The 26,272-nt window shown below is 63.1% G+C and overlaps 1 protein-coding gene across 5 annotated transcripts; it reads right to left on the bottom strand.

The window, feature by feature from the left end:
- Positions 1–5: 5 nt before the first annotated feature.
- On the bottom strand, positions 6–26,264 carry MAP3K6 (mitogen-activated protein kinase kinase kinase 6). 5 transcript variants are annotated; one of them, XM_039511401.1, is made up of 29 exons: positions 26,244–26,264; positions 22,368–22,507; positions 20,447–20,470; positions 19,025–19,212; positions 14,789–14,957; positions 14,078–14,184; positions 13,474–13,644; positions 12,854–12,966; positions 12,175–12,334; positions 11,690–11,840; positions 10,941–11,048; positions 10,773–10,822; positions 9,951–10,046; positions 9,346–9,430; positions 9,047–9,180; positions 8,011–8,138; positions 7,458–7,594; positions 6,887–6,992; positions 6,467–6,624; positions 5,902–6,106; positions 5,579–5,726; positions 4,237–4,405; positions 3,690–3,875; positions 3,252–3,357; positions 2,455–2,698; positions 2,003–2,112; positions 1,608–1,708; positions 1,220–1,296; positions 6–828 (listed from the first exon to the last, which is right to left on the bottom strand). In XM_039511401.1, exons 2-29 carry the CDS (start codon positions 22,425–22,427, stop codon positions 750–752), a joined length of 3,570 nt encoding a protein of 1,189 aa, XP_039367335.1. In that variant the 5' UTR covers positions 22,428–22,507; positions 26,244–26,264; the 3' UTR covers positions 6–749. The 5 variants fall into 5 exon arrangements, 4 of the variants coding, with proteins under 4 accessions (XP_039367335.1, XP_039367332.1, XP_039367333.1 ...); XM_039511398.1 differs by lacking the exon at positions 26,244–26,264 and adding an exon at positions 25,811–26,216; XM_039511399.1 differs by lacking the exon at positions 26,244–26,264 and adding an exon at positions 25,527–25,627.
- Between the last annotated feature and the right edge of the window lie 8 nt (positions 26,265–26,272).

The following is a 26,272-nucleotide window of genomic DNA, read 5'->3' as shown; positions in this document are numbered from 1 at the left end:
CTGGTGTGAGGGGGCCGGGAGGGGCTCACTGCCACCTTCTCCCCCACCCCCAGCGCAGGGCAAGAGTGGGGTAGGGGGCTGCTGGATGGTGGGGAGCAGGATTCAGACAGACAGCCGGGGGGGTGGGGTGCTGCCTCCTTGGAGACGGAGAGGGATGCCAGCCTAGGCTGAGATGGGACAGGACTCCAAGCAGCTGCTAGGCCCACAGCCTGCCCCCCCACCACCCAGGGTGGGAGGAACCTGGCTTCATTTTCCCTTCGCAGACGGGTGCTGCCCCCTCCCCCCATTCTGCCCAAATGAGGAGGGAGCCGGTGGCACAGCTGGGAGGCCGTTTATTGCAGGGTTTGGGTGCTTCCCAGCTTGCTAGAGGTTACAGTCACGGTGGGGGGGGAGGCTGAGGCCCCCGCGGTCCCGTTAGTTTCACCAGCAAAGCCCCACTGTCCTGCTGCAGCAGCAGCCTCCGCTCTCTCCTGCCAAGGCAGCAGCGTGGACACCTCCTTCGCCAGCCAGCGCTGGGGGGGCACATGGGAGCGATGGAAAGGGCGGCAGCCGGCCCTCAGCACATGGCCCCGCTCTCCCGCTCGCTACGTGGGCCTGAGGCTGTTCTGGGCCGTGGCGCCCAGCAGAGCGACGGTGGGAGGCACCTGCCAGCTCGAGGGCGTGAAGGCGGCAACGCGGCGATCAGCTCTGGGTGCTCGTCATGGCACGGCGAGGCCAATGCCGCAGGGAGGCTGCGGCTGCCCCGTCTCTCACTCGGCTTCCCGCTGCGCCTGCAGGGATTTCCGGTGCTCCTGGATGGCTCCCCATAGCCTGCACACCAGCCCCCCTCTGGCAGGGAGAGACGGAGACGAGTGAGACACGCCCCTGCCCCCCTTCACACCGGCTGCAAACAGCCTCAATAATGCCTCATCCTCTGTCTGGCGCCCAGGGGACGGGACGGGGCCACGCAGAGGGGATGGTTTCCATGGGCCTCAGGCCCCACTCAGCGCAGGGTCTTTCCTGGACAGAGCTGCAGTGAAACGCTCCCAGGGCAGAGTCTGCTCAGGCTCCTAGGACAGATTCGTGGTTCACCAAAGCAAATCACTCCACGGACCCCACAGCCATCGTGGCTGGGCTGGGAGGGACAAGCCCTAGGCGTGGCCTCTGGGCCCAGCCCGCAGTGCCCCTCCGGTGAAGAGGGCTCGGGCACCGGCCCTGGCTCCCCCTCCTGCCGCCCTACCTGATGCCGGTGTAGAGCAGGTCGTCGCGGGTGGCGCAGGTCAGCAGGTCGGGCAGGGTGAAGCCGTGCTGCAGGAACTGGGGGTGAAAGCAGGCAGCAGAGCTGGTCAGCGAGGGGCGCAGCAGCCAGAGCTTGGATGGGGCCGCCCCGCTGGAGTGCTGGGGGGGGGGGGGGGCGCGTGTGGGAAGGACACCCCAGACCCAGCTGCCTTATGCCCAGGCACCTGGCCCCCACCCCACCAGGGCCTGGGGGAAATGGGGAGGAGGTGTCCTGCTGGAGCCTGCCTCTCCCTCTCCCAGCAGGGCTAAGGCCGGGGTCATGGCGGGGCCCAGGGCTGTCCCCAAGCCGCTGGCCCCTCAGCCTGGCTCGCACAGCGCAGGCGACGTACCGTCTCGGTCGCCTGCTCATCCGCTCCGTGGCTCTGTAACCAGTCAACGAGGAGGGCGTCCACCGCCCCCTGCTGGGGCTCCCGGGGGTGCGCGGCCAAGGCTGTGCAGACAGAAGCGTTCGGACCCGGGTCAGCCTCCCCCAGGACTCTGTGGCTCAGCCTCCCCCGTGTCTTTGGGCTCCAGATGTGTGGCCCGAGGGAGACAAACCCAGCCCCTCGCTGCCCCAGAGACATGGGCCCCAATGTGGGGCTCGGAGGGAGACCCAGGCCCTGCCCGGATGTGTCAGCTCGGGGGAGACCAAGGTGTGTTCCACCCTGCCCAGCCCATCTCCCTGCCCCTAGCAGCCCCACAGAGCTCCCCCTGCCCCGCTCCGGCGAGTCCTGGCATCGCTCACCTAGGGGCTTGGATCCCTGCAGAGCCCTGGCCTCCTGCTCCGCAGCCTGGAGCGCCCTCCGCAGCTGCCTCTGCCACTCCCGCTCCTTCTCCAGCCATGCCTCCAGCAGCCTGCCACGCGCGCCGAGGGGACAAGGCAGAGGGGCTGGGAACCGAGGGCCATGCTGGGGTGGGGTGGGGTGGGTAGGGAGGGCGATTGCTACTGCACCCCACCTCCCCAGCCTGGGCACGTCAGAACCACAGCTGGGAGCCCAAGTGTGGATCCTAATGCCCTTGGGCTGGGCGAGTGGCACCGCCCTGGTGTGTGGATCCAGGCCAGGAGCATGGCTGTGGGGTGCTTCCCCCTCCCGCGGGCAGAGGCTGGCACAGAACACGCCTCCCGGCCCCTTGGGCCCAACAGCCGGCTGCAGGCCAGGCTCCCCTCCACGCGGGAGAGCAGCCGGGTGCTCCTACCTGCTCGTCTCCACGCGGAGGCGGCTGAGCTGCACCAGGAGTGGCAGGGAGTCTGCCGGGGCGGTACGGAAGCCCAGCTCGGTGCTGGTGCCGCTGCCAACACCAGAACTTGGGGTGTCCATGCTGCCCCTCCCCACGCTGGGCTGGCTACTGCAGACCTGCGCCTCTGGATCCTCCTCCACCTCCTCTTCGCTGCCACCTTCATGGGCTTTGCCCAGGAGACGCTGCGGCTTCACCCGGAGTTCTGGAAGCGCGGGAGAAACAAGGTGAGCGGGGAGGTGGCTGGCCTGGCGTAGGGACGGTGGGCAGAGGGTAGTGAGCCCTAGGGGTCAGTGCAGCCCCACAGCTCCATGGGCATCGGGCAGGGGTGGGACGAGCGGTAGCATCTGGCTGCCTCTGTTCTCCCAGGGCTCTATGCCCGGGCAGGCGCCCCGTGCTTTCTGGTGGGAAATCTCCCTGCTGGAGCCGGGGACGGCCATGCCCGGCAGCCTCGGGCACAGAACTCCGCGGGCAGGGGCCCAGGGGTTCTGCCAGCTGATGGGGTGGAGAGAGCTGGGTCTGATGGCCCTGGGGGGGCCTCCTGCTGCCATCTCTATATACAGTCCCAATACGGAGAGTTACCTTAGCAGCACCCCAAAGCACTCCCATGGGACCCCCGCCCCAGCCGCAAACCCACTGCCGCTCTGCTAGGGAGCCAGCTGCCGCCCGTCCAGGCCCCGATTCCCCGTGGGGCTGGATCCAAGCGGAACAGGAGCCAGGGCCACCAAACAGCTCCCCCCACCCACCCGCCAACGCACCTGTCCCGAGGATGGTGAAAGCTGCCTGCACGGCCTGGCCCATGAGGTTATCCAGGGCGAACATCCAGTGCGGCTTGATCTGGTGCTGCCGTAGGAGCTGCTTCACCTGCAGGGATGGGAGAGGATGGGTCGTGCCGGCACTGGAGCCAGCCGGAGACCTTGCCACGCCGACCCCACCGCCGGCCCCGAGGGGTGACCCCCTCTGGGGTCCCCACCAGGCCTGGGATTACACAAGCCCCGCCCCCTTGGTTCATTGGCCACACCCACCATGCTCCTGAGACTGCCCAGGAGAGGCCAGCAGTGAAGGAGTTAAAGGCAGTGGGTGCTCAGTACTTGGGGCAATTGAGTTTTAAAGATCCCGGGCCAGGGGGGAGGAAGAAGTGGCCAGGCCCGGCCCCGCCCAGCCCAGCGGCCTCCTGGGAAGGGCCGAGTACTCACCGTGTCCTGGAAGCAGAAGAGCGGCACCTGCACGTGGTGAAGGCTCAGGCCCTCCGCCTGCAGCGGGGCCTGGAGCCCCAGCAGGTCCTGGCTGAGCTGCCGGCGGCTGGGGGAGCGGATGTAGCTCTTGAGGCAGGACACCAGCTGGACGATGTGCTCCGAGGACAGCCTCCCTCCGGCCCAGCTCTGAACGGGGAAGGGAACGGCTCAGCCGGGGGCGCGAGAGCAGACGGGCTCCCACGCCCGGGCAGCCTCCGAAGGGCACCCGGGCAAGGCTGGGCTGGCCGAGGGAGGGGTCTCAGACACCCCCCGAGCCAGAGCGAGTGAGTGGAGGGAAGTCGTACGTTACGGGCTCCGGGAAAAGGTCAAAAGCCAGAAAGCTACTGCAGACCCCACCTCTGGAGCCAGGCTGAATGAGCAGCCCCCAGCCGGGTGCAGGGAGTTTAGCCCCTGACCTGCCGCAGAGGGGTCGGAGCCACGTGCTGTCTGCCCCGTGCAGGGGAGGGGTTGGGCCTGGCTGCCGAGCCTTCGAGGGGCCGGCACTGACCTGGCTCTGGGCCTCCGCCAAGGCGGCCACGATGCTGGGCTGCTCCTCCGTCAGGATCTGGTGCAGGGTGGCCCTGCGCTCGCTGTCTTTCTTCAGCAGGAACATGCCGCCGCTCTCCTCGGGGACGGGGGAGCTGCTGCAATCCACCCCAGCTGGCTCCTCGGCAGGCCTGGGGAGACGGGAGTTGTGTGTGTGTGGGGGGGGAAGCCTGGGCACTGCAGGGGGGCAGCCCTGTGCTAAAGAGCGGATCCAGGACTGCAGCTGACCCACTGTGGAGCCTGGGATGGGAAGGACGCCTGGGGCCCCCGGCTCTGCTGCCCGTCCAGCCCTCTGGGATATGCATCTCCGGACACTCAGAGCGTTGGGGCTCGCGGCGAAAGGGCGGGTTGGAAGAGAGGAAACACGAGCAGCCCAGTCAGTCCCCACACACCCGCCCCAGGCAGCCAAGCTGTTCTGGGGGGCAGCAGGAATTCATATGCTCCAGGGGGAGCCGCCCCACAGTACTGCAGGCCCTTCCGGCTGGTGGGACAGGGAGACTCAGGGGCATCCATCCCTGTGCACTGCAGATCCCCCTCCTGGGGACTGAGGGACACCCAGGGACAGCTGTGGGGTTTGTCATTCAATCTGAATCTCCCTGGACTAAGAATCCCAGGAAAAAAAAACCCTCCCAGCAACCTCTCTCCCCAGGCCCCTGCCATCGGCCACAGAAGCAGCTTCCGGCTGCCAGCTGGTAAACTGGGCTCTGGGAACACCAGGAACGAGCCCTGCTACGCCCATGGAGCAGCCGCTCGTCAGATACCCCTGCGTCACGGGGCTGCGGGGAGCTCTGGAGAGCAGAGCCTGCGTTCCCCACTCGCCTGCCCCATCCGCCCAGTGGGTGCTGGAGCTGGAGGTGAAATCCCATAAAACTCAGCTGCAGTGACAGCTGCTGACCACCAGGTGTCGCCCAATCCCTGCCCTACAAACCCAGCCTGCTGCCCCCCCACCGGTCGGGTCTGGCCCTACATGTAGGAGGGGCTGGGGGAGGCCTTGGGGGGCAGCCTGGGCACATCTGGCTGCTTGATCCCTTAAGGCAGGGGGCTCCCCTTCGACAGCCACCGCCCCAAGACCGTGTGCCCTCCGAGAGGGGTCAGGAAACCCAGCCAGGGATAAATGGTTGGGCATGGGGCTGCCCCACACCCAGGGTGTGGCTAGGGGGCACTAGTGGGGAATGTACCCACCAGACTGGAGGCGCAGTGTCCAGACGTGCTGCTGGGTGCAGTGGGTGGCCCTATGCCCCCTCCCCCCACCCCCCGGCTCCTCCCGAGCCTGCCCCTCCTTCCCCCCCGAAGGGAAGCCATACCCCAGGTAGCTGCGTCTCTGGGCCACCTCGCTGGAGACGTGGGCGGGCGAGCTGCTGTCTGCCTTGGCAGCTGTCCTGGGGGCCTGGAAGGACAAGGAGGGGTTCCTGGCCTCGCTGGCCCCCTCTGCTGCAGGGGCAGGAGAGCTGGCTGCAGAGACACAGGGCTGGTTACTTCAGCTCCTCCCGGGAACGCAGCCCACCTGCGAGATACCATGTCCTGCCCCCCTCCCACCCAGGGCTCCCCTGGGCCCTCCCCATCTCCTGCTCCTGCCCCCCAAGGCTCCCCCCCATCCCCAATGTCCTTCTCCTGCCTCCTAGCTCACCCGCCCCTGGTGCGCCTCCCTCTGCAGCTGGCACAGCCTGGCTCCTGGCTTTCCTCCTGCTGGGTGCGGTCAGGAAGGGCTCCTGGAGCAGGGCTGCGGCGGGCGCCCGCTTATCCGGATCCACCTCGAAGCACCGGAGAATGAAGGCCTTGGCTGCCCCCGACATGGAGTCGGGCACCTCGGGGTGCATCTTGAACATGCCCACCTGGAGAGGGAGATGAGGGAGGGGCCATCACAGAACCCTGGCCCCCCGTCCCCACCTAGCAGGGAGTGGGCCCAGAGGGGCACTGCCCCTTGGATCACCCCCCCCCCAGTTTCCCCCACGTCACCCAATGGGCCTTAGCCCATGGCCCAGTCAGGCCTTGGTGTCTCTGCTGAGGCGGCCAACGAGGGGCCGGTCAATGCTTATGGTGGCCGGACTGGGCCACCGGGAGCCGCAGTGAGACTCACTCCCCGCTTTTGTAGTGGGGGAAGCCATAACCCTCCCCCGCCAGCCCCCACGCTCAGAGGGGAGCCCGGTCAGTTCCCCCCCCCCGACGACGGTACCAGCGAGCCCCATCCTCACCTTGAACATGGCGGCCTGCGGGCTGCCCAGCTCATAGAACGGGGGGTTGCCCGTGGCCATCTCGATGATGGTGCAGCCCAGGGACCAGATATCGGCCGGCTTCCCGTAGCCTCGGGGGCCCTGGTCGATGATCTCCGGGGCCATGTACTGCAGGGTGCCTGGAAAGAGACCAGAGCAACTGAGGGAAGCCGGCCCCCAACGCCCCCCGCCTGCCCCAGATCAGCCAGCGAGCCCCTCCCAAACCCAAATGGGCCGGGGACCCCTTCCCTCCCCTCCTGCCATGTCCTGAGGATGCCCCTGTGCCTGGCACTGGGCCTCAGTGTCCCCCATCGGGGGGGGGGGGGAAGATGGCGAATGGCCCCTTCCCACAGCCCAGCATGGCGTAACCCAACGCGGGGGGCTTGCAGCAGAGCCCCTCACCTGTGAAGGTCTCGGCGCAGGGACTCATCCCAGCCAGCCTCTTGGAGGTCCCGAAGTCAGAGATCTTCAGCACCCCGCTGTAGGTGTTGATAAGGACGTTGTCTCCCTGTCAACCGCCGCCCCCCAATCAGAACAGGTCACAGCTGTGGAGATCCTCCTGGGGTGAGTGCTCCCCCCTCCCCCAGATCCGCTAATGCCTCTCGCTCCCGCTCTGTCCTGCTCTGGGGGGTCGAGGGTGGATCCACCCCATCTGTGCAGCCAGGAGAGGTGGAGGGGGCGGTGAGACCAGATGCCCTAGAAGTCCCAGAGCGGGGGGCAGGCCGGGGCCCTGCTTGGGACAGCGGCGGCTTTGCGGAGACCCGGAGCAGCCCGCTGAGGTGTTGGAAACCATCCTGGGACTCCGCACAGAGCCCAGCCCCCGGCTAGCAGCCTTGAGGGTGGCGGAGACCCAGAATCAGCCCACCATTCCCCTCCAGTCCGGGGAAGGCCCCGGGCCCCGTAAGCTGGGTGATCCCTAGTCAGCTGCCGTTTCTCCCAGCCTGCAATCGCACGGGCCAGCCGACGCCCTCACCTTGATGTCCCGGTGGACGATCTGGTTGTCGTGCAGGTAGCGCAGCCCCTCCAGGATCTGCTTGGTGTAGAACACGATGGTGGGCTCGTTGTCCTTCAGGGGCCCCCACTTGGAGCGCAGCAGGGACGAGAGGCTCCCTGGGGACGGGGCAGGAGATGGGAACCCCACTGAGCCTGTGTGCCCACCCCGAGCCCCCACGCCCCAGCACAGGGGCCACCCGGCCCCGCCTTGCCGAGCCCCAGCGTCACACCCCAGGCCCAGGGCTGGCACATAATGGGACATCTTGGGCAGGGCAGGAGCCGTAATGGGCCACGGGGAAGCAATGCGAGGCCGTTATGAACCCCCGAAAAGACCCCAGGCCACATTAGAGCCAAGGGCCACCAAGGGCAGGAGGCAACTGGCCTGGGACGTGGGGTCTGCGACAGCCCAGACAGGCCAGCTGGACGGCAGCACGTCCCCAGGCTGGGGCACCCTGCTCTGTGCAGGAGTCCCCAGGGTTCGGCCGCCTCTCTCCTCGGCATCCCCAGCCTGGGGCGGGCGGGCGCTCGCCTACCTCCCGGCACCTCCTCCATGAAGATCTTGATGAAGCCGTCCTGGCTGATGGAGCCCAGGTACTGGACGATGTTCCGGTGCCGCAGGCGCTTGTGCAGGGCGATCTCCTCGTGCAGGGGCTGCGAGTACCTACACGGCGGGAACCGGGGCAGTGAGGGTAAAGGGCCGAGCTTGCCGGCTCCCTCCCAGGGGGCTGGACAATGGGGCCGCAGTGCCCCACACTCAGCAAGGCCACCCCCTCCCAGCGGGGCGGGAACTATGCCAAGGACCAGGCGGGGGCCCATCCACCCTGACACTAGTGCGTTCACACTGGGACTCTTGCACACCAAGTCACACTCATCTACCTCCTACGCCCCCACCCCCAGGGCCCCAGATCACCATGCTGCTGGTACCCTGACTTTCCCAGCGGGCGTGGAAGGGGAGGGCAGGACCCACTGCCTGACGGTCACTGGTATTAAGCAGGGAGTTTCGGCCATACCCCAGCTCACTAATGGAGGGGGTCGCGTGAGGGGCCATCAGCAAACTGGTAACACCCTGAACTGTGATATTTTTGCATGGGGCATGTACGGTAACCCCCCAAAGGTAGGAAACACGGAACTAAAACGTGTTCGAAGCGGACACGGCTGGGGAGCGGGGAAGCAAGCTGCTTCCCGGCGTCTCCATCCAGCTGCAATCACAGGCAATTGGCCACGCGCTGGCACAGAGGAGGCTGCAGGGGCAGACCCGTGTGCATCGCGGAAAGCGCCAGCGGGGGAAGAGACCAGCATGGAGACTCCCTGGCACCTTTCCGCACAATGGGGGCACCGGTCTCGGGGGACGTGACACTGCCAAAGTCCTTGGCCTAGAAAAGACTCCCAGGGATCTCGCTCTGGATTCGATACCCTGGCTGGACTTTACACACCGACACGCAGGGCATGCTCGGCTGCTGGCTGGGAGCTACGGGGCACTCAGGGCGACCCAGCCTCGGACTGATCTGAACCCCAAAACATGACAGAGGGGTCCACAGGAAGCACCGCCCCGCCCCCCGCGGCTCCTACCTGCTGTCCCGCTCCGGGATCTCCTTGATGGCGATGCGCACCTGGTTGCTGAGGTCCCGCCCGGCGTAGACGACCCCGTAGGTCCCCTTGCCCAGGATCACCCTGTCGCCCGTCTCCGTGTATTCGTAGTCGTACTGCGCAGGCCAGAGCAGGGTCAGAGCACCTGGGGCTAGCTAGCCCTGCCAAGCCCCTCATGCACCCCCAGCTCGGCGAGCTGCACCGTGCCCTGGGGCGGCTCCCCAGCATCCACCAGAGACGCCTGCGCCGAGTGCGAGACTGCGCCCGCCCCCGGCACTCACCTCCAGGTCCTCGTCCAGACCGTCGCCTGCCTCCTCGCCCCCCGCCGCCAGCTCAGCCACGAAGGAGTGAATCAGCTTGCAGAACCTGCCGGCAGAGAAGGGAGAGCGTGCCTAGGCGTGGCCCCACTGCCCGGCCCCTTCAGGGGGCTCCCAGGCTGGGCAACGGGCCCTGGAGAACCTCCCCACCACCACACACCGGCTCAGCGACCCGCCCTGACAGAGCTCCGACCCTGCTGGCTGGCAGATCCATGGGACCCGTGGGCAGACGCAGCAATGCCATGTGTGGGGCAGGGCCTAGGGCAGCCCCACAGATGTCTCTTCCGGCTCCCTCCCCCACCTGGCCCTCCACCCCTCAAACACAGCCCAGAGCAGCTGCTCCCCCCTCCCCAGCAGGGGCTCTGGGTCAGGGGACAGATCCTGTATCCCGTCCCCACAGCTCACCAGTGCCATGGTGCTAGGGGGTCCCTCTGCCTCCCCATCCTGCCCCATCACCAGCACCCCCGACCACCAGCAGTAGCAGCGTTGGGGGTCCCTGCCCCTCCCCCACCCCAGTGCCCTTGACCCACCAGCGGCATGGGGGGTCCCTGCCCCCCCCCCCGACTCACCACTGGCAGTGGTGCTGGGTGGGGAAGTACAGCTGGAAGTCCTCGGCCGTGTGCAGCACATACAGGAAGCAGCAGCGCTCGTCGCACTTGGAGATGCTGGACAGAGAGAGAGGCCAGCCCCACACCCCACAGTGAGTGTGGCGGGGGGGCTGCTCCCACCCAAGCCTCACCCCAGAACCCCCTCCCCCAGTGTGCTCATGGGCTGCTCTGCTCCTGCAGCTTGGCACGGGCCCCCTCTCCAGGCTGGCGGCACCGTCAGCAGGAGCCATGGGGCTGCAGACCCTAGGGGTGGGCTGGGGAGGGGTGCGGGCACATCCAGAGCTCTGGGGCTGGCACTCCAGCTAACAGGGCTCCCTCCACACTGGGGAAGCCTCCTCCCTGCCACGCCAGTCCCCTTGGGGTGACACTCACAGAGCATTTGGGGCCAGCCATGCTCCGTGCCCCCCACTCCACCCCTGCAGGGCTGGGGAGCCTCTCAGAGGAAGCTGGGGGGCTGGTCACTGAACGAACCTGCTATGCCATGGCCCTTGGAATCTGCTCTGCCAGGCAGCACAGGACCTCCCCAGCTGCCCACCTCCTGCCTACGGGCAGGTCCCGCTCTGGCTCCTTGTGCCATACGCAGCTGGGGAAGCCAACACCTACTACGGGAGCCCCCCACGCTCCCAACTAGCCCTGGGCATGGGAACCAAGGTGGACACTTCCACAGTGCAAGGAGGGTGCTGGGGGAGGAGAGGATTTCCGGGTGGACGCAGGCTAACCAGGGAGAGCCTAGGCTGACGGAGAGGCTACCCCAAGGGGCAACCAAAGAGTTAAACTCCTCACCTGATTCCACGGATGGAGGAAGCCGGAAAGGTCCAGCTGGAGATCCCTCTCTAGGGGGAAAATAAACCCCAAAAAAACACGCAGCGTGAACAACAGGAGCCCAGAAAGTCGTCACCATCGGGGGCGGCAAAGGGGTGTTCTCGCTCCCTGGGCTCCGAGCCGCCCTACCTCCTCCGTGGGGCAGACGTGGCACAGCGTCACCGACTTTTCAGCCTCGCAACTGCGCACCGTCAGCTGGGCTGGCTGCAGGACTTTGGTCAGCTCCAGAATCAGCACCTGGAAGGGAGGCAGAGAGAGAGGCTGGTGTGGGGGGTCTTTGCCCCCTTCCACTGCATCCCCAGGGGGCTGGAGGAAGGGGACCCCATGACGGGGCCGGGGGTGAGGACCCCAATCAATGCCGATATTTTTCTCCTTTCACCCAAGGATCCTGCTTCCCTTCCTGGAGCCCCCAGCGTCCCTCCCTGATACACCCCCCCAACCCGGGGCACATTTTAACCTGCAAAGGGCCAGCTCCAAGCTCTGCTCTCCCCCTGCTGCCAGGAGCCTGCTCCAGACCCCTACGCAGCAGCACTGGTGACTGAAACCCACAAGCCAGCTGGCCACCATTAGCCCCGGCTCCTGCACACCTGTCTGATTTGTTACCAGGGCGACGGGGCGAAGGTAGCCGCCGGGCCTGTCTTCACCACACAGCTGGCCGGGCTTTTCCTTGGGTGTGGCCCATAGTTCCCTCTCTCCCACACCCACCCATCCCATGCGCCGACCTGGGCACCGATCACCCGGGCTAACTCTGCCCTCACCCGCCCTTATTGTCGGCAGGCGCCAGGCCGGAGGCAGCTCTAGCGGCGCGACGGGACTCAACGCACGGCGCCGACCCGCCGCACCGAGCCAGCCATGCCGGGCGCCAGCGGGCTCCTCACCGGGCAGCACTCCGTGGAGACGAAGGGCTGGCAGGACGCCAGCAGGAAGCCCATCCAGAAGTCAGCCTGCTCCTGCTTGGGCGTCTTGATCTCCGGGCAGGTCTTGAAGTGTTTGTACAAGAGGAAGGTCTCCATGACGGAGGCCAGGTACCTGCAGGGACAGCCAGGGCAGAGCGTGAGATGGAAGGGAGGGACACCCCACCGCGGAAACAGCTTCTGGGTGCTGACAGGCCTCCCATGCCCAGGATGGACAAATGCCCCCGCGGGTCACTGGGAAAGCCCAAAGGCGCGTGTGAAACCTCCCACACAAGGGGCCCCTAGAGGAGACCCTTACCCCAGAAGCTGGCCAAGCTGAACCCAGCCTGAGAGTCAAACGCCGATCGCCCCCCCCCCTTGCAGAGCTCCCCTCCTGAAGGCACAGGCAGGGTGCTGCTGTTTGGGGGCCCCCGATGGGCTGGGGGGGGGCTGGCACTTCTGCCACCTACCAGAGGGGAGCATTGAGCTTGTAGAGTTTCTCCGAGGCCCGGATGACTTTGCTGAGGTCGTTGGCCAGGATCCAGGAGCCCAAGTAGAAGCCCACGTCCCAGTAATGCTGCATCTTCTCCACGCTGCCCTTATTGCTCAGCAGGCAGCTCAGCTTGACGCCTGGGGGTGGGGGAAGGTTCCTCTTCATCACTGATGGCAGGGCAGGCCCACCCGGCCACCACCCTGCCCCATTCTGCCTTCCCCCATCCCCTTGGCTCACCCCTGCTCCCACGCCAGCCCCTCCGGCCCCGCCCCGCCCAGTCATAGCCCCACTCCACGCTCTCTCCCCCACCCCCATGGCTCAGCGCCCCACCTGCACTTCTGCCTCGCTCCCCAAACCAAAGAACGTCCCCCCGTCTCTAGCAGATGAAGTTTCCCCTTCCCTTGCCACTTGAACTGCACAGGACATGGGAGAGAAGCCGGCACAGACAGGGACCCCCCGAATTCCAAGGGACCCCCTCAGTGACTCATCTGGCCACAGAGTGCAAGACAGACAAACCCATAAACACCACACACCTCACAACCCTTCCTTGGGCCATCGTCCAGGCTGTGCCAGGCCTATGGGAGAGCCCGTTATAATCCCCGGAGGCCTGTGGGGCTTTACCCACGGACAACAGGGGCAGGGGAAAAGCCACTCACCTATTTGCCGGAGCTGCACGGAGGTTTCGAACTGGTGCCCGGCTGCTATGAGCAGGACGGCAGAGTTAATCCCAGAGTGGAGGCTCGGCTCCGTGTCAAAGGCTTTGCTGTACCTGGGGAATTCCAACATGCAGAAATGCCAGTGACAAAACAGTCACCCGGCCGGATCCCAGGCAGCACCACTGAAATGCAGCCACCTCTGGGGTGGTGGGCAGCAAACAACCGATACATGGCAGTGCAGGGAAGGGGCTTTAATCCCAATGCCAGGGGACCTAGGACTCTCAAGGTGCCAAGGGGGTGTGTGTCTCTGATATCCACTTGCTCCAGACAGGCTATAAGGTCTCATCCAGAAGACTCCATAAACTCAGCTTATCTGCCTCTACATTGGCCCTTCCAGGAACTGAACCTGGGGCCCCAGGCGTCCAGAACCCAGCAAAGCCCACAGACCCATGCACACGCTCAGGAGTGGCTGCACACTCAGCCCTTTGCACACCCAGCCAAGTGCACGTGCTCCGCGTCTGTGCTCAAAACCCCACTGGCCCAAGGAGCCCACCCCAGTGTCCCCGGCACGGGCCTCCCACCCCATCCCCGCCGGAGAGCCTCCCCGCCCCGGCTCTCACCAGTAATAGGCCTGGTCCCTTTTCTCCGTGTCCGTGAAGCCGGAGCCGATGAACATGTCCTTGTAAATGCGGCCGCACATGCAGTACAGGTCGGGCGCTGCCCCTTCTGGTCTCTCCACCACCGGCAGGAGCACGGAGAGGGCCTTCTCCCGGTCCCCGGGCTGGTTCCGCCTGCCCAGATAACGTGCGTGCTTAGCTGCGCCGCCAGGCACAACGAGCAAACGCCCCCAAGAGGCGCATCAGAGAGAGAGCTGGAGGCCAAGCTCCACTCCCCGGGCCAATGGCTCTCGGCCCAGTGGGATATAACGCCCCCTTTGTGCTCTGTCGCTGCCGAGGGCTGAATGGACCCCGGGGACTGATCTCCCCTCCTATCCCCAGACAGGGCAGGGGCAGCCTGGCAGAAGCTTGCTCGGATGCTGCCCAGCGGAGGGAGGATTTCAGGCTTCGATCCTGGCAGCGTCCACACACAGGACACCCCGTCCTTCCCCTGCCAAGCACCCGGCCCAGCGCGACAGGTGCCCACCGGCTCCACTGGCAGCAGAGGGCACTCGGCGCCCTGGGGGGCTGGGAACGGGCCCTGCGCCTGCCCAAGGAAGCGTCTCACCTTTCGAGGGCGAAGGTGTAGTGGAAGCGGATGTTGGGCTGCTCGGCCACGTCGCAGGTGGGCAGGGCCTGCAGCGTCTCCACCAGCCTGATGACGGCGTCGTAGTCCTGCCGAGGAAGCCGGGGGTCAGGCAGAGCAGGCTGCCAGCCGCACCCTGCGGGAGGTCCCGGGGGGGACAGGCTGGGCCTGACGCAGCACAGGGGGGCTCGGCAGTGGGGCGGGCAAACCACCCACCTCAGGATCGCAGCTCCTTCTGCGCCACGCATCCGGAGGTCGTGGTGCACTCGAGGAAACGGCCCTTGTGCGAGGGCAGGCAGTGGAGCCTGCGGGAGACCTTTCTTCCAGCATGGCCACCCACCGCCTTAGTGACAGCCAGGCCTGCCGGGCAGCCGGCTGCAGCGACACACCCGCCAAGTGCTCCGACTCTGCTGGCCGAGGATGGGGGCTCTGCATCCGGGGACCCTGGCGATCCCCACCAGCTCCCCCTTGGAGAGCCACATGCCAGAGCGCTGTCTGTGACCCGGGGCCAGCAGCCTCCTGTGAAAGCCACAAGCCAGGGCCTACCCCTGGGCATCCCAGGCAGCGACCCCACCTCTGCAGCCATCTCCAGCGAGCGTGGGCTGGTGCTCCCAAGGCCACGCTTCCTTCCGAGGACCCAGCCACCGCCCGCCTCCCCCATCGTCCCACTGGCGCGGGCCGGGGGCGGCTCACCTGCACATCCCGATAGGACAGGAGAAGGTTCATGACGATGTCCAAGCTGAGCAGCTCCACACTGTCCAGGCGCTGCTGGATGTTGGCCAGCTCCCGGCTCAGCTGCTCCCCGCTGTACATCTCCCGGGCCTTGCGGATGTCCCGGCGGATCGTCTCCCGGAAATAGCCGCTGGAAAACCACCGTGCTTAGAGCGGAGTGCAGCCCACTCCTGGATCATAGGCCTGATGGGGCGGGAGCCTTTGTCCTGGACAATTACCCAGTCTCCCCTGGGGGCACTCAGTGGTAGTGGAAGGGGCCGGCTTGACAGCCCTGGGGTCGGAGGACTCTGGTTATCCGCAGCACAAGGTCTCACCTGTCCCACGTGAGAGGCGAGTTCCCATGGCCCACTCAACCCTCAGCCCCTCCACCAAGATAGAGGACAAGGGAGACCACATATCTGAAGGGCGCTACCTCTCATCAAGAGGGAGGGCGCGTCTGGGGTGGGCCCCAGGGGGCAGAACGAGCAGCAGATGGAGCGGAGCTGGGCTGTGGAGAACATAGACTAGGAAGGTCTCCCCCTGGCAGTGAAGTCTCCTGGAAGGTGGAGTTGGAAAAGGGTGGAAGCCCCGTTGCCTGGCGCAGGGAACTGGCCCGGCACTGGGAGTGCCTAAAAGGGGTCAGAAAGGGGACCTCAGACTAGGGTGGGGCCGAGCCGGGAGGGATGGGGAGTTGGGGGAGGGGTGACACAAAGCCCCTTTCCCCCCTAGTTTCACTTCCTTCAAGTCCCTCTCTAGTGGCGGTGGGGACCCAGGCGCTCAGAGAGCTGCAGACCCCACAGCCCAGCGCTGGGGCTTCCCAGGCCTTCACAGCGAACCGTGACTGCAGGGCTCCCCCCGCCCCCTGGTTCCCCAGCCTGGGCCCTCTCCCATAGCCATCATCGTCCCCCAGAGCCCCGCACTGGCTCCCCTGGGAGCGCTCCACACCTCCAGCCTCAGCAGACATCTCAGGGAGCAGGCAGCAGGCCCCTGGGCTAGCAGAGCCTGCAGGCTCCGGAAGGCAGATTGCACCAGCCTGGAAGCACCCACCCCCCCCGCGACATCTCACAGCCTTCGGTCTTTCCTACTACACCCATCATCCCAGCCCCGTTTCCCACCCCCACACCCCCAGCCTGCATTGCCATGACTGAGAATCCCCCAGCAGGAGGCAGAAGGGCCCCTTGTTGCTATCTCCCGAGGCTGACCCATCTCAAAAGGCAGGAAATTGCACTATGCCCGAGTCATTGCACCACAGTTCAGTTCTGCAGCTCCAGCCCCAGAAACAGGCCTTCCTCCTCCCCACAAAGGATGCAAGAAGACAGAGTGATGCAAGGCTCACAGCTGGGGCGGTCAGCAGAGCTGCGCTAGAGCCCAGATCAATCTCGCTGACCCTTGTCAGAACCAGCCCTTCCTGTTCCTGCCAACTAGATTTACTGGCCTTTAAATCTTGACACCCTGCAACGGGAGTGAGATTTATAGGCACAAATCTCTGAAATTCAGGCTATTTAACTGGAAACAGGATTGCCGCCTGCTTGGGGAATTGCGGGGAGCCTCGGTCTTGAAAGGTTTGTCAACCTCTATTTTTGCAGTGTGGATGGAGGACAGAAAAAGGAGAGAGGAAATGCCTTTAACCAGCTTAAAGTGGCTGCAGCCCATGGGTTTGCCCCTAGCTTGCGCCACTCCCATACGGGCAGGGGGCTGAGGAGTGCAGGGAAAAGCCCAGTTTGCAGAATACCTATTTCCTTGGAGTGGTCATGTCTGAAACTTGTACGGTGCCTGCTCCAACCAGCACCTTCCCAAGGCGCAGAGAGCTCAAGGCAACGCCTGAGCATTGAAACACCACGACGTCCAGCGGACGGGGCATTGCTCTGGAGAGCAACCTTTTACTCTGCCACTACTCCCATTGGAATCACTGGGGCCATTCACCGAGAACAGTGCTGGGGAGCTGAGAGAACCCGGCTCTTGTGGAGGGAGTGGAGAGCCTTGGACTTCGCAGGCTGGGGAAGCTCATCATAGAATCTCAGGGTTGGAAGGGACCTCAGGAGGTATCTAGTCCAACCCCCTGCTCAAAGCAGGATCAGTCCCCAACTAAATCATCCCAGCCAGGGCTTTGTCAAGCCGGGCCTTAAAAACCTCTAAGGAAGGAGATTCCACCTCCTCCCTAGGGAACCCATTCCAGTGCTTCACCACCCTCCTAGTGAAATAGTGTTTCCTAATATCCAGCCTAAACCTCCTCCACTGCAACTTGAGACCATTACTCCTTGTTCTGTCATCTTCTACCACTGAGAACAGTCTAGATCCATCCTCTTTGGAACCCCCTTTCAGGTAGTTGAAAGCAGCTATCAAATCCCTCCTCATTCTTCTCTTCTGCAGACTAAACAATCCCAGTTCCCTCAGCCTCTCCTCATAAGTCATGTGCTCCAGCCCCCTGATCATTTGTGTTGCCCTTCGCTGGACTCTTTCCAATTTCTCCACATCCTTCTTGTAGTGTGGGGCCCAAAATGGGACCCAGTATTCCAGATGAGGCCTCACCAGTGCAGAATAGAGGGGAACGATCACGTCCCTCGATCTGCTGGCAATGCTCAAACTTATACAGCCCAAAATGCCGTTAGCCTTCTTGGCAACCAGAGCACAGTGAAGCACATCCACCCAGCCCAGCTCCCTGCACGGGCCACCCCTCGTAACACCACGCCCTGGGCAGGTCATCGGCTGCGGGAATCAAACCTGTGACCTCCGAAGGTGCTTCCCTGGCCAGAACCAACCAGCTCAGTGCAGCGCTCGAGCGCCCCCTAGTGGTGGCTGGGCCACATACAGCCGGTGATAAGGCTGCTACAGCTGGCACTCAGAGCAGGCTGCTTTAAGATCCAGTGGTGGCAGGCTCAGTCGGTGCTGCCAATGACCCACGCAGGGGCACAGCACTGCGCTAATCCCCCTGTCCTGCATTCCTGTCCCCCCCGGGCCGGCCGGTGACTCTCCATGGGCTTGGCCATCAATTCCACTCGCCCGGGGAGAGTCGCGTTCTGTCATTAGTTCCTTCCATGGCGGCGATGCGCTGAGAGTGGCACGCAGACGGCGGTCCGGGCGCCCTGGAGGAGGGGTAGGCTGAGCAGTTTTCCTGGCTCTTCGTGCAGTTCTGACCTCAGCGCTACCCTGGCAGGTCATGCCAGAATAAAAGCGAAACCAGCGATGGACGTCGGGGGATCCTCGCCCAGGGGAGCAGGGTCTGAGCCAGGGGTGGGCACACTTTTTGGCCCGAGGGCCACATTGGGGTTGCAAAGCTGTATGAACGGACGGGTAGGAAAGGCTGTGCCTCCCCAAACAGCCTGGCCCCCGCCCTCTATCCTCCCTTGCCATGTTCCGCCCCCTGACTGCCCCCCTCATAACTCCCAACCCATCCAACCCCCCCTGCTCCTTGTCCCCTGACCACCTCCTCCTGGGACCCCCACCCCAACTGCCCCCCAGGAACCGCCCCCCTATCCAACCTCCCCGCACCCTGACTGCCCACCCCCTATCCACACCCCCACCTCCTGACAGGACCCCTGGGACTCCCATGCTTATCCAACCCCTGGCCCAGTTCCCTGTCCATCCCCTCCAGAACCTCCACCCCATCCAACAGCCCCCTGTTCCCTGTCCCCTGACTGCCCCCCAGAACCCCCGGCTCCCCACCGCCTTACCATGCTGGAGCCAGCCACACCGCCACGCTGCCTGGCAGGAGCAGCAGGCCAGAGCCCTGGGGGTGTGGGGCGCTGAGACTGCGGGGGAGGGGGGACAGCAGGGGAGGGGCCGGGGGCTAGCCTCCCCGACCGGGAGCTCAGGGACCAGGTAGGACGGTCCCACGGGCCGGATGTGGCCCGTGGGCCGTAGTTTGCCCACCTCTGGTCTGAGCCAAAGGCGGCTAAAGTTAATAGTCTTTCCCTTGCCTTCCATCCGCTTTGGGCCCCCATGTTCGGAGCTGGGTGGCGCCATCCCACCCCCCCTCCGGTTCTAACCCCCCAGCACTGAATTTATGTCCCTGCCTCTCGGTACCAGCCCCAGCTGGGCCCAGGGATGGCTCCCCGCAATGGTGGTAGGAGGTAAGGGCCTGTCCTCTCAAGCTCACTGATCGGGGGCACTGCCACTCAACCCCCCAGGCTGCGGCTGGAGCCGGTTTCCAGGGGTCGTGCCCTGCCCTCACTGACCCACCCCCCTACCCCGAGTGCACTCGGCCGGGCAGTGCGGTACCAGGAGTTGGTGGGGGTAGCCTCCAGCAGCTTGGTCAGACGCCCCACCAGGGGGGTGAAGAAGGCCTCCACGTTGAAGCTGGGCTGGAAGAGCTCGGTCAGGCACTTCATGGTGCTGGCGTCGCAGCACAGGACTTTGTTCTGGGCCGTCACCACGTAGGGGATGAAGGTGTAAGTGCCGCAGCAGTCCTGCCAGGAAGAGACGGGGCGCCAGGAGTCAGGGGGCTGGGCGTCTCCCCCACGTCCCCCCATCAGCCCGTTCATTCCCAGGGCTCTCAGCCCAGACGGCCAGCGAGGGAGACCACAGGGTCCCCCACAGAGACGCTGCTGTGCTGAGACCCACCAACTCGTTTCATGTAACGTCCTCCAGACAGCAGGGAAAGGAAGAGGAGGGGAACTCTCCCCAAGCTCCGGCCAAACCCCGCCCACTCGGGCGGCCGAAATACGTCACGTACCATACAGCCCGCACAGGCCTTTTTAATACAATCTGTCCCTCTCCTTTGCTGCATTCTCCAATCAGCAGTGAAAGACTTAAACAACCCTGGCATTTAAATAGCCATCAGTAAGCTCCAGAGTTAACATCCCATTGAAAAGCAGTAAGGCCGCTCATTAGTTGTTGCCATCTGACAGCAGACGGCTTGAAACCACTTCCCCGAGCAGGCGAGAGACGTGAAAGGCTTCCTACCTCAGGCCCTCGCCCAGCAGGTTCCTTGGGGCCAGGGTATTGCCAGGCCCAGGGGTGGGTAATCCGTAGCTCTCAGGCCAAGGGGAGTTTGGGCATCTGAGCAGAGGTAGGTGGTGGTGAACGAAGGTGCCCACACCCTAGCCGGAGCCTGAGCCCACCTCGCGCAGCCAGAAAGCTGCAGCCTTGCTTCCCCAAGCTAAGCCTGTGTCTTCCAGGGGGGTGCAATCATCGGGCTGGGGAGACCGAGGAACAGCTGAACCAGGGCTTTAGGTCACGGGTAGAAACACGTTTGGGGGCTTCAGCCATCATTAGCCATCCCCGCCATCTCTGCCCGACAGCAAACCAGGTGCAGAGAGCAGGGACCTGCTGGAAGATTCAGCTGGGCACGTCCCATGTGATCAGCTCCCTGCTACTGAGTCTGGGGCGCGGGGGACTGGGGGGATCTCTGTCCTTCCCAGCCTGTTTCTGCTCATGTGGAACAGCAGGTGGGTGGTGGTGGGTCCGGGCGGGAGGGGTGCAGCATGTGAACCAGCACTAAGCTGCACTGACAGAGCTGTTTCCAAATGCCAGGACTGGAACGACAGGGGGTGTGGCAGGCCAGGGCTGGACCCGGAACTGGAATAACAGGGAGGCAGCTAGAGGCGAGGATTGAGAGGGGTATGTGTGAGAGAAGAAATGAGCATAAACAGACAAGGTAAAAAAAAAAATTTGGATTCACAGAAAGTAAATTACACTTACTGAGTTCCTCTGGCAGATATCCTCCTAGAGAGAGAGAGAGAGAGGGTGGATATTTAGCTGTCCATCAACTGACATGGAGCATGTTAGCCACTGAAACGAGCCATTTTGGGAATCTATTTTACATGGTAGGTGGTGAGACACCACGGTGATGGGCAGCAGGAGGACACACCGGGACAGAGAAATTCACTAGGGCCCAGCACTTCCAACACCACTAGACCTTTTCAGGGACGGGCTCGGTTCTCTCGCGCCAACATCCGAACTGCAACAGAGATCAGGGGAAATGGAAAAACGCATCTGTTTCTGGTGGGATCCGGCTGGGTCTGAACCGTCGCCCTGTACGAGTGCAGCCCCAACTTTGGAAGCAGAGGGTGTTTGCAGAATAGGTCATTAGTAAGGGATCGTTTCATTAGTGGGAAAAACACCTTTAACATTTTGCTGGCTCAGGGTGACTGGGGGAAGGGCCTGGAAAGGAAGCAGGCTGCATTTTACAGCCAAGCAGTAGATCAGCCATTTGCTGTATGCTCCCTCCCCCCCGCAGCCTGGCACTGGAGTGCCCTTTAATCCCTGCGTGGGTCAGAACTGCACCCTAAATACAGCGCTTGGGTCAGTGCCGCCTACGGAGGGGAGGTCATGGGAACATGTGGGGCTTAGGAATTCATAGGGACAGGGGCATTTTTTCCTAAAAGCACCAAGGCATCTAGTGGCTGAAGAGTCCGAAGCAGTTACTATATTTGGGGCCTGACCCGAAGTTCATTGGAATTGTGTGTGTGTGTGGGGGGGGGTTCCATCCACTTCAGTGGGCTTTGGATCCTGGACCAGGGCCAAAAGGCTCCGCTGAGCTGACATTTCAGGTCCAATTTTTCCCCAAAGCAGCAGGGCTAGTTGCCAGCACTGGGCCGAGGTACTGAAAGGTGATAGGGTGAAAGTGACACAGACAGACTCTCAGAACATATGCGTCTGATTTGACGCAGGGGCGGCTTGTCCTGTCCCTCCCCAGCTGTTAAGGGTTTATTCCCAGCAGGACAGAGGATTCGTGACTATCTCTGAGAGGTCCCCATACGCTAGAGACTCTAGAAATCCCATCATGCCGATTGCTGTCTTGCACCCAGTTTCTATAGTCATGCGACTGCTGCAGCAGCTCTCTCCCCCTGCCAGGGGGAGAGATGGGGGCTGTATCCCAGGGAAAGCCTCCAGGGCTTGGGGCCGCGGAAAGCGCTCCTGTCTAATGGTTCCTGAGACTGCAGCAGCAGTTTCCATGCTGGAAACAAAGCGAGAGAAAGAAGCATACGGGTAATCGGAAAGACGGGGATTTTAAGATTCCCAACAGCCCACTAGGGCTAGATGCACCGGGATGGCCCAGAACAGATGCACTCAGAGCCAGTAAGATTTCCTAAGCGCCTGACCAATGACCAGAAACAAAATGCTTAGTCCCCCAACATCCAACTAATCTTTGTTCAAAATCCCATTTGTTTTGCTGCTCCTCCTGTTCTGCTACCCTGCCAGCTCACAGCCGAGCATCCCCGCTGATTCCAAGGTGCTGGCGAGTGCCGAGGGCTCAGCGGAGCGCCCACAGTCAAAGAAGCCCACGCAGCTTTTGCAAAGGACATGGGGAGCTGCATTCATCTGGCGCTTCCTATCTCAAGGCCTCGGCCCTCTGAGGGAGGGAAGTATTGCCATTCCGGACTTACGAATGGGGAAACTGAGGCACAGAGCGGCGATATGATGGGGCCAAGCAGAGGCCAAACCCAGGCATCCTGGCTCCCAATCCGCTGCTCTAACCACCTGATTTTACCTCCCTAACGTTTCCATCTCCCACGCGTAACCAGAGACATTTCCCGGCCCACGTGGCCGTTTCTCGCACACGCGGCGGCTAAGAGCTCGGACGCGGCTTGCGGGACAGAGGGGCACCGCCCCCGCTCACCTTGAGGGCCTGCAGGTCCGGCAGGTCGGTGTGGCAGCACAAGAGGACGTTGTTGGTCATGCTGAAGCTCTCCCGCACCCCGAGGTGGTAGAAAAGCGAGGGCTGGCACAAGGAGTTGCTCACTTCCACCACGGCCACATCTGCGGGGAAGGAACATGGGACCATCAGACACCAGCCGACATCGCTCACGGCCTTTCACGCACCGATGTGCAGCTGAGGACAGGCCTGGGGCGCTGGGGAATCTCCCTCAATCCCCTCCCCTGAGCCCTAGGGAATAGCAAGGAGACTTACTTTGCAGGTTTGGAATGTCCTGGCGATGGGGATAAAGGGGACGTGATCAGGACCAGCCCACGGGGCAGGTGACTAGGCACGTCCCTCACCCCCAATGCTGGGTCTCACCCTCAGCCTGATCGCTACCTCTCCTGGCCAGAGACCGCTCAGTGCAGCCTCACCGCTCTCCTCCATCCCCTGCAACATGGAGCCCTGCAAATCCTATTGCCTGCCCTGGTTGTTGCGCATAAACCACCAAGCCCAATTACTCAGCACAGCAAGGAACAGGCCTTCCTTTACGAGGATGCTTCCCCAGCCAAGGGCTCCTGGAGGCAGCAGTGTCACTGCTTCATCTCTCCATCCATCTCACATTCCCTCCAGGGGAGCAGAGCGACAGCTAACAGAGGGGACTGAACCCGCCGCAGGCTGTTTACCCCCGGGGTAGCCAGGCAGGCCGATCATTGCAACACATACGTGCAGGCAGGTTTTACAGACCGTTTCGGTGGACCAGGAAAAGCCAGACGCCGCCCTGGACCCGCAGCTAGAACAGAACTGGGGGTGAATATCACCAATACTGTGAGGCACTCCCAGTGACCATGCAACAACCCATTTTGCACTTCACCATCAAAGGGGTAACAGAAAACAGCAGCACGTCAACCCTCGCAACCTGCCTGCTCACTGAGGTCCAGCTGTCTTATAGCACCACTAGGAGAAACTGAGGCAGAGAGAGGTTAAGGGCCCCATTTCCTGAGGTGCCAAGGACCCACATTTCCCGTTGACTTCAAGCAGAGTCATGAGTGCTCAGCGGCTCTTGAAAAGTCAGGCCCTGGTATGGTTTATCCAAGGTCAGAGCTGGGGACAGAACGCAGGACTCCTGAGTTCCCTGTCCCTGTGCCCGCTCCAGTTAGTGACTCTGGCCAGCAGCGCGGCACTGGAGGGCACACGCCAGAACAACCGACACGTTCGGCTGGCCAGGAGCGTTCCCCGTGGGTTAGCCAGACTCTGACCTTGGGATCTCTCTGTCTCACAAGGCTGCCAGCCAACCTCCCGGCATTATCGATAAAACAGCGTTTCCTCCCCCGAGCCCGGCTGCCTGCGTTGAAGCCGGAATGGAGGCGACAGAGGCTGAAGGTGAGATGGGACCATTCAGACAGAATAAATCACATTAAGCAGAGAACATCCCCCTGCCTAACCTCTCCAAGGGGGAGGGGAGGAATCTTTTCCTCCAGCCCCCTAACCCAATGCCAAGGGCACAAATCCAAGCCACCCTCCCCCCAGCCATGGGATGCAGGTGGCTGTGGTCCCTCCTCTGCTCCAGAGGAATCAGGAGCATCACAGATGTCGGGTGAGGAAACCTCAGACCGACAGGAAGTCAGTGACCACACTGCACAAGTTATTTCCACATCGTTTGACATCCTTCTGCTCCAGTAGCTTCTGACCCCGGAGCCCTCCTTAAAGGGCCAGGCTCTCCCGTCTGATTTGTCCTGGAAGGGCGTGCACAGAGCTCGCCACCCCTGCGGTGAGGAGTCTAGCAGGCTGGAATAAAACCGCCTCCCCCCAGAGCAGATTTAAAAGACATTCATCGATTATAAAGCCAGAAAGGACCACTGTGAACACCCAATCTGGCCACCCGCATAACAGGCCAGAGAACTTCCCTGAACTGGCTCCTGGTCGATCTAGAAAATCTCCTTTAGAAAAACAGCCAGTGAAGGGAGATGCTCCAGCAGCTTCTCCGACATGTGACAATAAACGCCAGAGCAAAAGCCATCGTCCAGAGAAGGTGGCACAACCAGTAGCCGCAGCAGAGTGGCCAGAGAATGATTAGTCCCTTGATAGAGCCCTGCGTGGATACAAAATCTGGTATCCGCATCCGATCTGCACACGGGGTCTGTGGACATGTGCAGATCTGAGGGGCTCTCTCCATTGAGACTGGAAGCCCTCTGACATCCCCTGCCTGGTCAGGATTGCGGTGGTTGGCACTGCCAGGGTTTATGTTGTATCTCTCCTGGTAGTTTTCATCGCCACTAAATAGGGTGACCAGACAGCAAGTGAGAGAAATCGGGATGGGAGTGGAGGGTAATAGGAGCCTATATAAGAAAAAGACCCAAAATCGGGACATCTGGTCACCCTACTACTAAATTCACACACACACCCACACTCTCCTGGACTGTGAGTTTGGAAGGGATATTTTATTGTCTGCTTCCAGGCAGCACCATCCCGCAATGCTAATTGAGCAGAGAACAACCAGAGCTGCCGGGATCTGTGTAATATAGCAATGAAGGTTCGCCATTCTTTCCTCAAGACGGCAGGGAAACCGTAAACAAGACAATAAGGAGGAGGAAACAGGCAGGAGGGTCTGGTGCTTAGAGCACAGCACAGGGAATCAGGTGAGCTGGGTTCTAATCCCACCGCTCACACACCTTTGCTCACTGATCTCTCCTTGGGCAAGTCACTTAGGCTCTCTGCAAACATTCAAACACCTTTTTCCCCTCGTTTAACAGAATAGAGACAAACCTCATTTTCATAATGCAAGATCATAGGTGCTGGAAGTAGGGGTGCTGGAGGCACTGCCGCAACCCCTGGCTTGAAGTAGTTTCCATCATATACAGTTAGGTTCAATGGCTCCCAGCGCCCCTGCGCAAGGCTGTTCGTGGAGGTTAGAAATGGAAGGTGCTAAATATTACACAGAATCTATCACTATCTAGGGACTTCCCTTGGGATGGAGCTCTGAGCTCTGTTCCGGAAGGTCAGGCTCCTGCCATGGGAGCTCCAGAAGAATCTCCACAGGGAGATAGCACGGGGCCTATGACACACAGATGAGCAGTTCCCACTCCAACCTGGCAGAGGTGTACAAACACACACACACACACCCCCAGCTGATAGCCTTACTGAAGCTTGCTCCAGGGGCTGGATGATTTCCAGGAAGGAGAAGGCCCATTTCATCTGCCAGCAGCTGGGTGGGGTGGGGCATGCCCAGAAGCAGCCCTGCTCTCTCCCCTCCCTCACCCCCACCCACCACTGACAGCCCTGGGGCTGCAGCAGCTCCCAGGCTGGGGGGCTGCAAACAGAAATGGGGAGTGTGACCCCCCCCCGCCCCAGAGCCGCGGTGATGACGAATGCTGCAGCCTCCTCCGCCCGCCCCGCCGGCTGAGGCCGGGCGCAGCTCAGCTCACCGGCGTTGTAGAAGCGGTCCAGGGGGCCGGGGTCGCCCAGCGCCAGGGTGCCGAAGGGGACGGTCTGCAGCTCCGCCCGCGCCTCCCGGCAGGCGTCCCGCAGGCAGCGCAGCGCCAGGGACTCGCCCGAGCCCTCGTTGAGGACGCAGACCACGCTCAGCGCCCGGCTCCGGGGGCTGCTGCCGCTGCTGCCCCGGCGGGCCTGGGGCCCGGCCAGCGGCTTGCCGGGGGCGATGGCCATGGCCAGCGGGTCCTGCCAGTAGCTCCCGGCGCGCTCCGCCAGCCGGCTCTCCCCGGCCATGCCCGGGGCTGGGGGCGCGGGGGAGCCCCCCGAGCAGGGCAGAAAGCCGGGCACGGCCCTTTCCGCCCGGAGCGCGGCCGTTCCCGAGTTGGGTCGGTGGCAGCCCACGTGGGGCCCCCGAGCCCCACCCACCAAAACTTTCCCAGCGAGTCGGAGCGGGA

Source organism: Mauremys reevesii, linkage group 23 (genome assembly GCF_016161935.1).
Source record: "Mauremys reevesii isolate NIE-2019 linkage group 23, ASM1616193v1, whole genome shotgun sequence".
NCBI classification, from domain to species: domain Eukaryota; kingdom Metazoa; phylum Chordata; order Testudines; family Geoemydidae; genus Mauremys; species Mauremys reevesii.
This window is presented reverse-complemented; position numbering and strand designations above follow the sequence as displayed.

Bases quoted from the DNA above. Each gene is read 5' to 3' on its own strand.
- MAP3K6 (XM_039511398.1), bottom strand. From the start codon at position 26,111: ATGGCCGGGGAGAGCCGGCTGGCGGAGCGCGCCGGGAGCTACTGGCAG. The intron at 13,645-14,077 runs GTGAGACGCTTC...TTATCTGGGCAG, and splicing joins TACACCTTCGCCCTCGAAAG to GCGGAACCAGCCCGGGGACC. The intron at 12,335-12,853 runs GTGAGTGGCTTT...CCCCACCCCCAG, and splicing joins CGTGCAGCTCCGGCAAATAG to GCGTCAAGCTGAGCTGCCTG.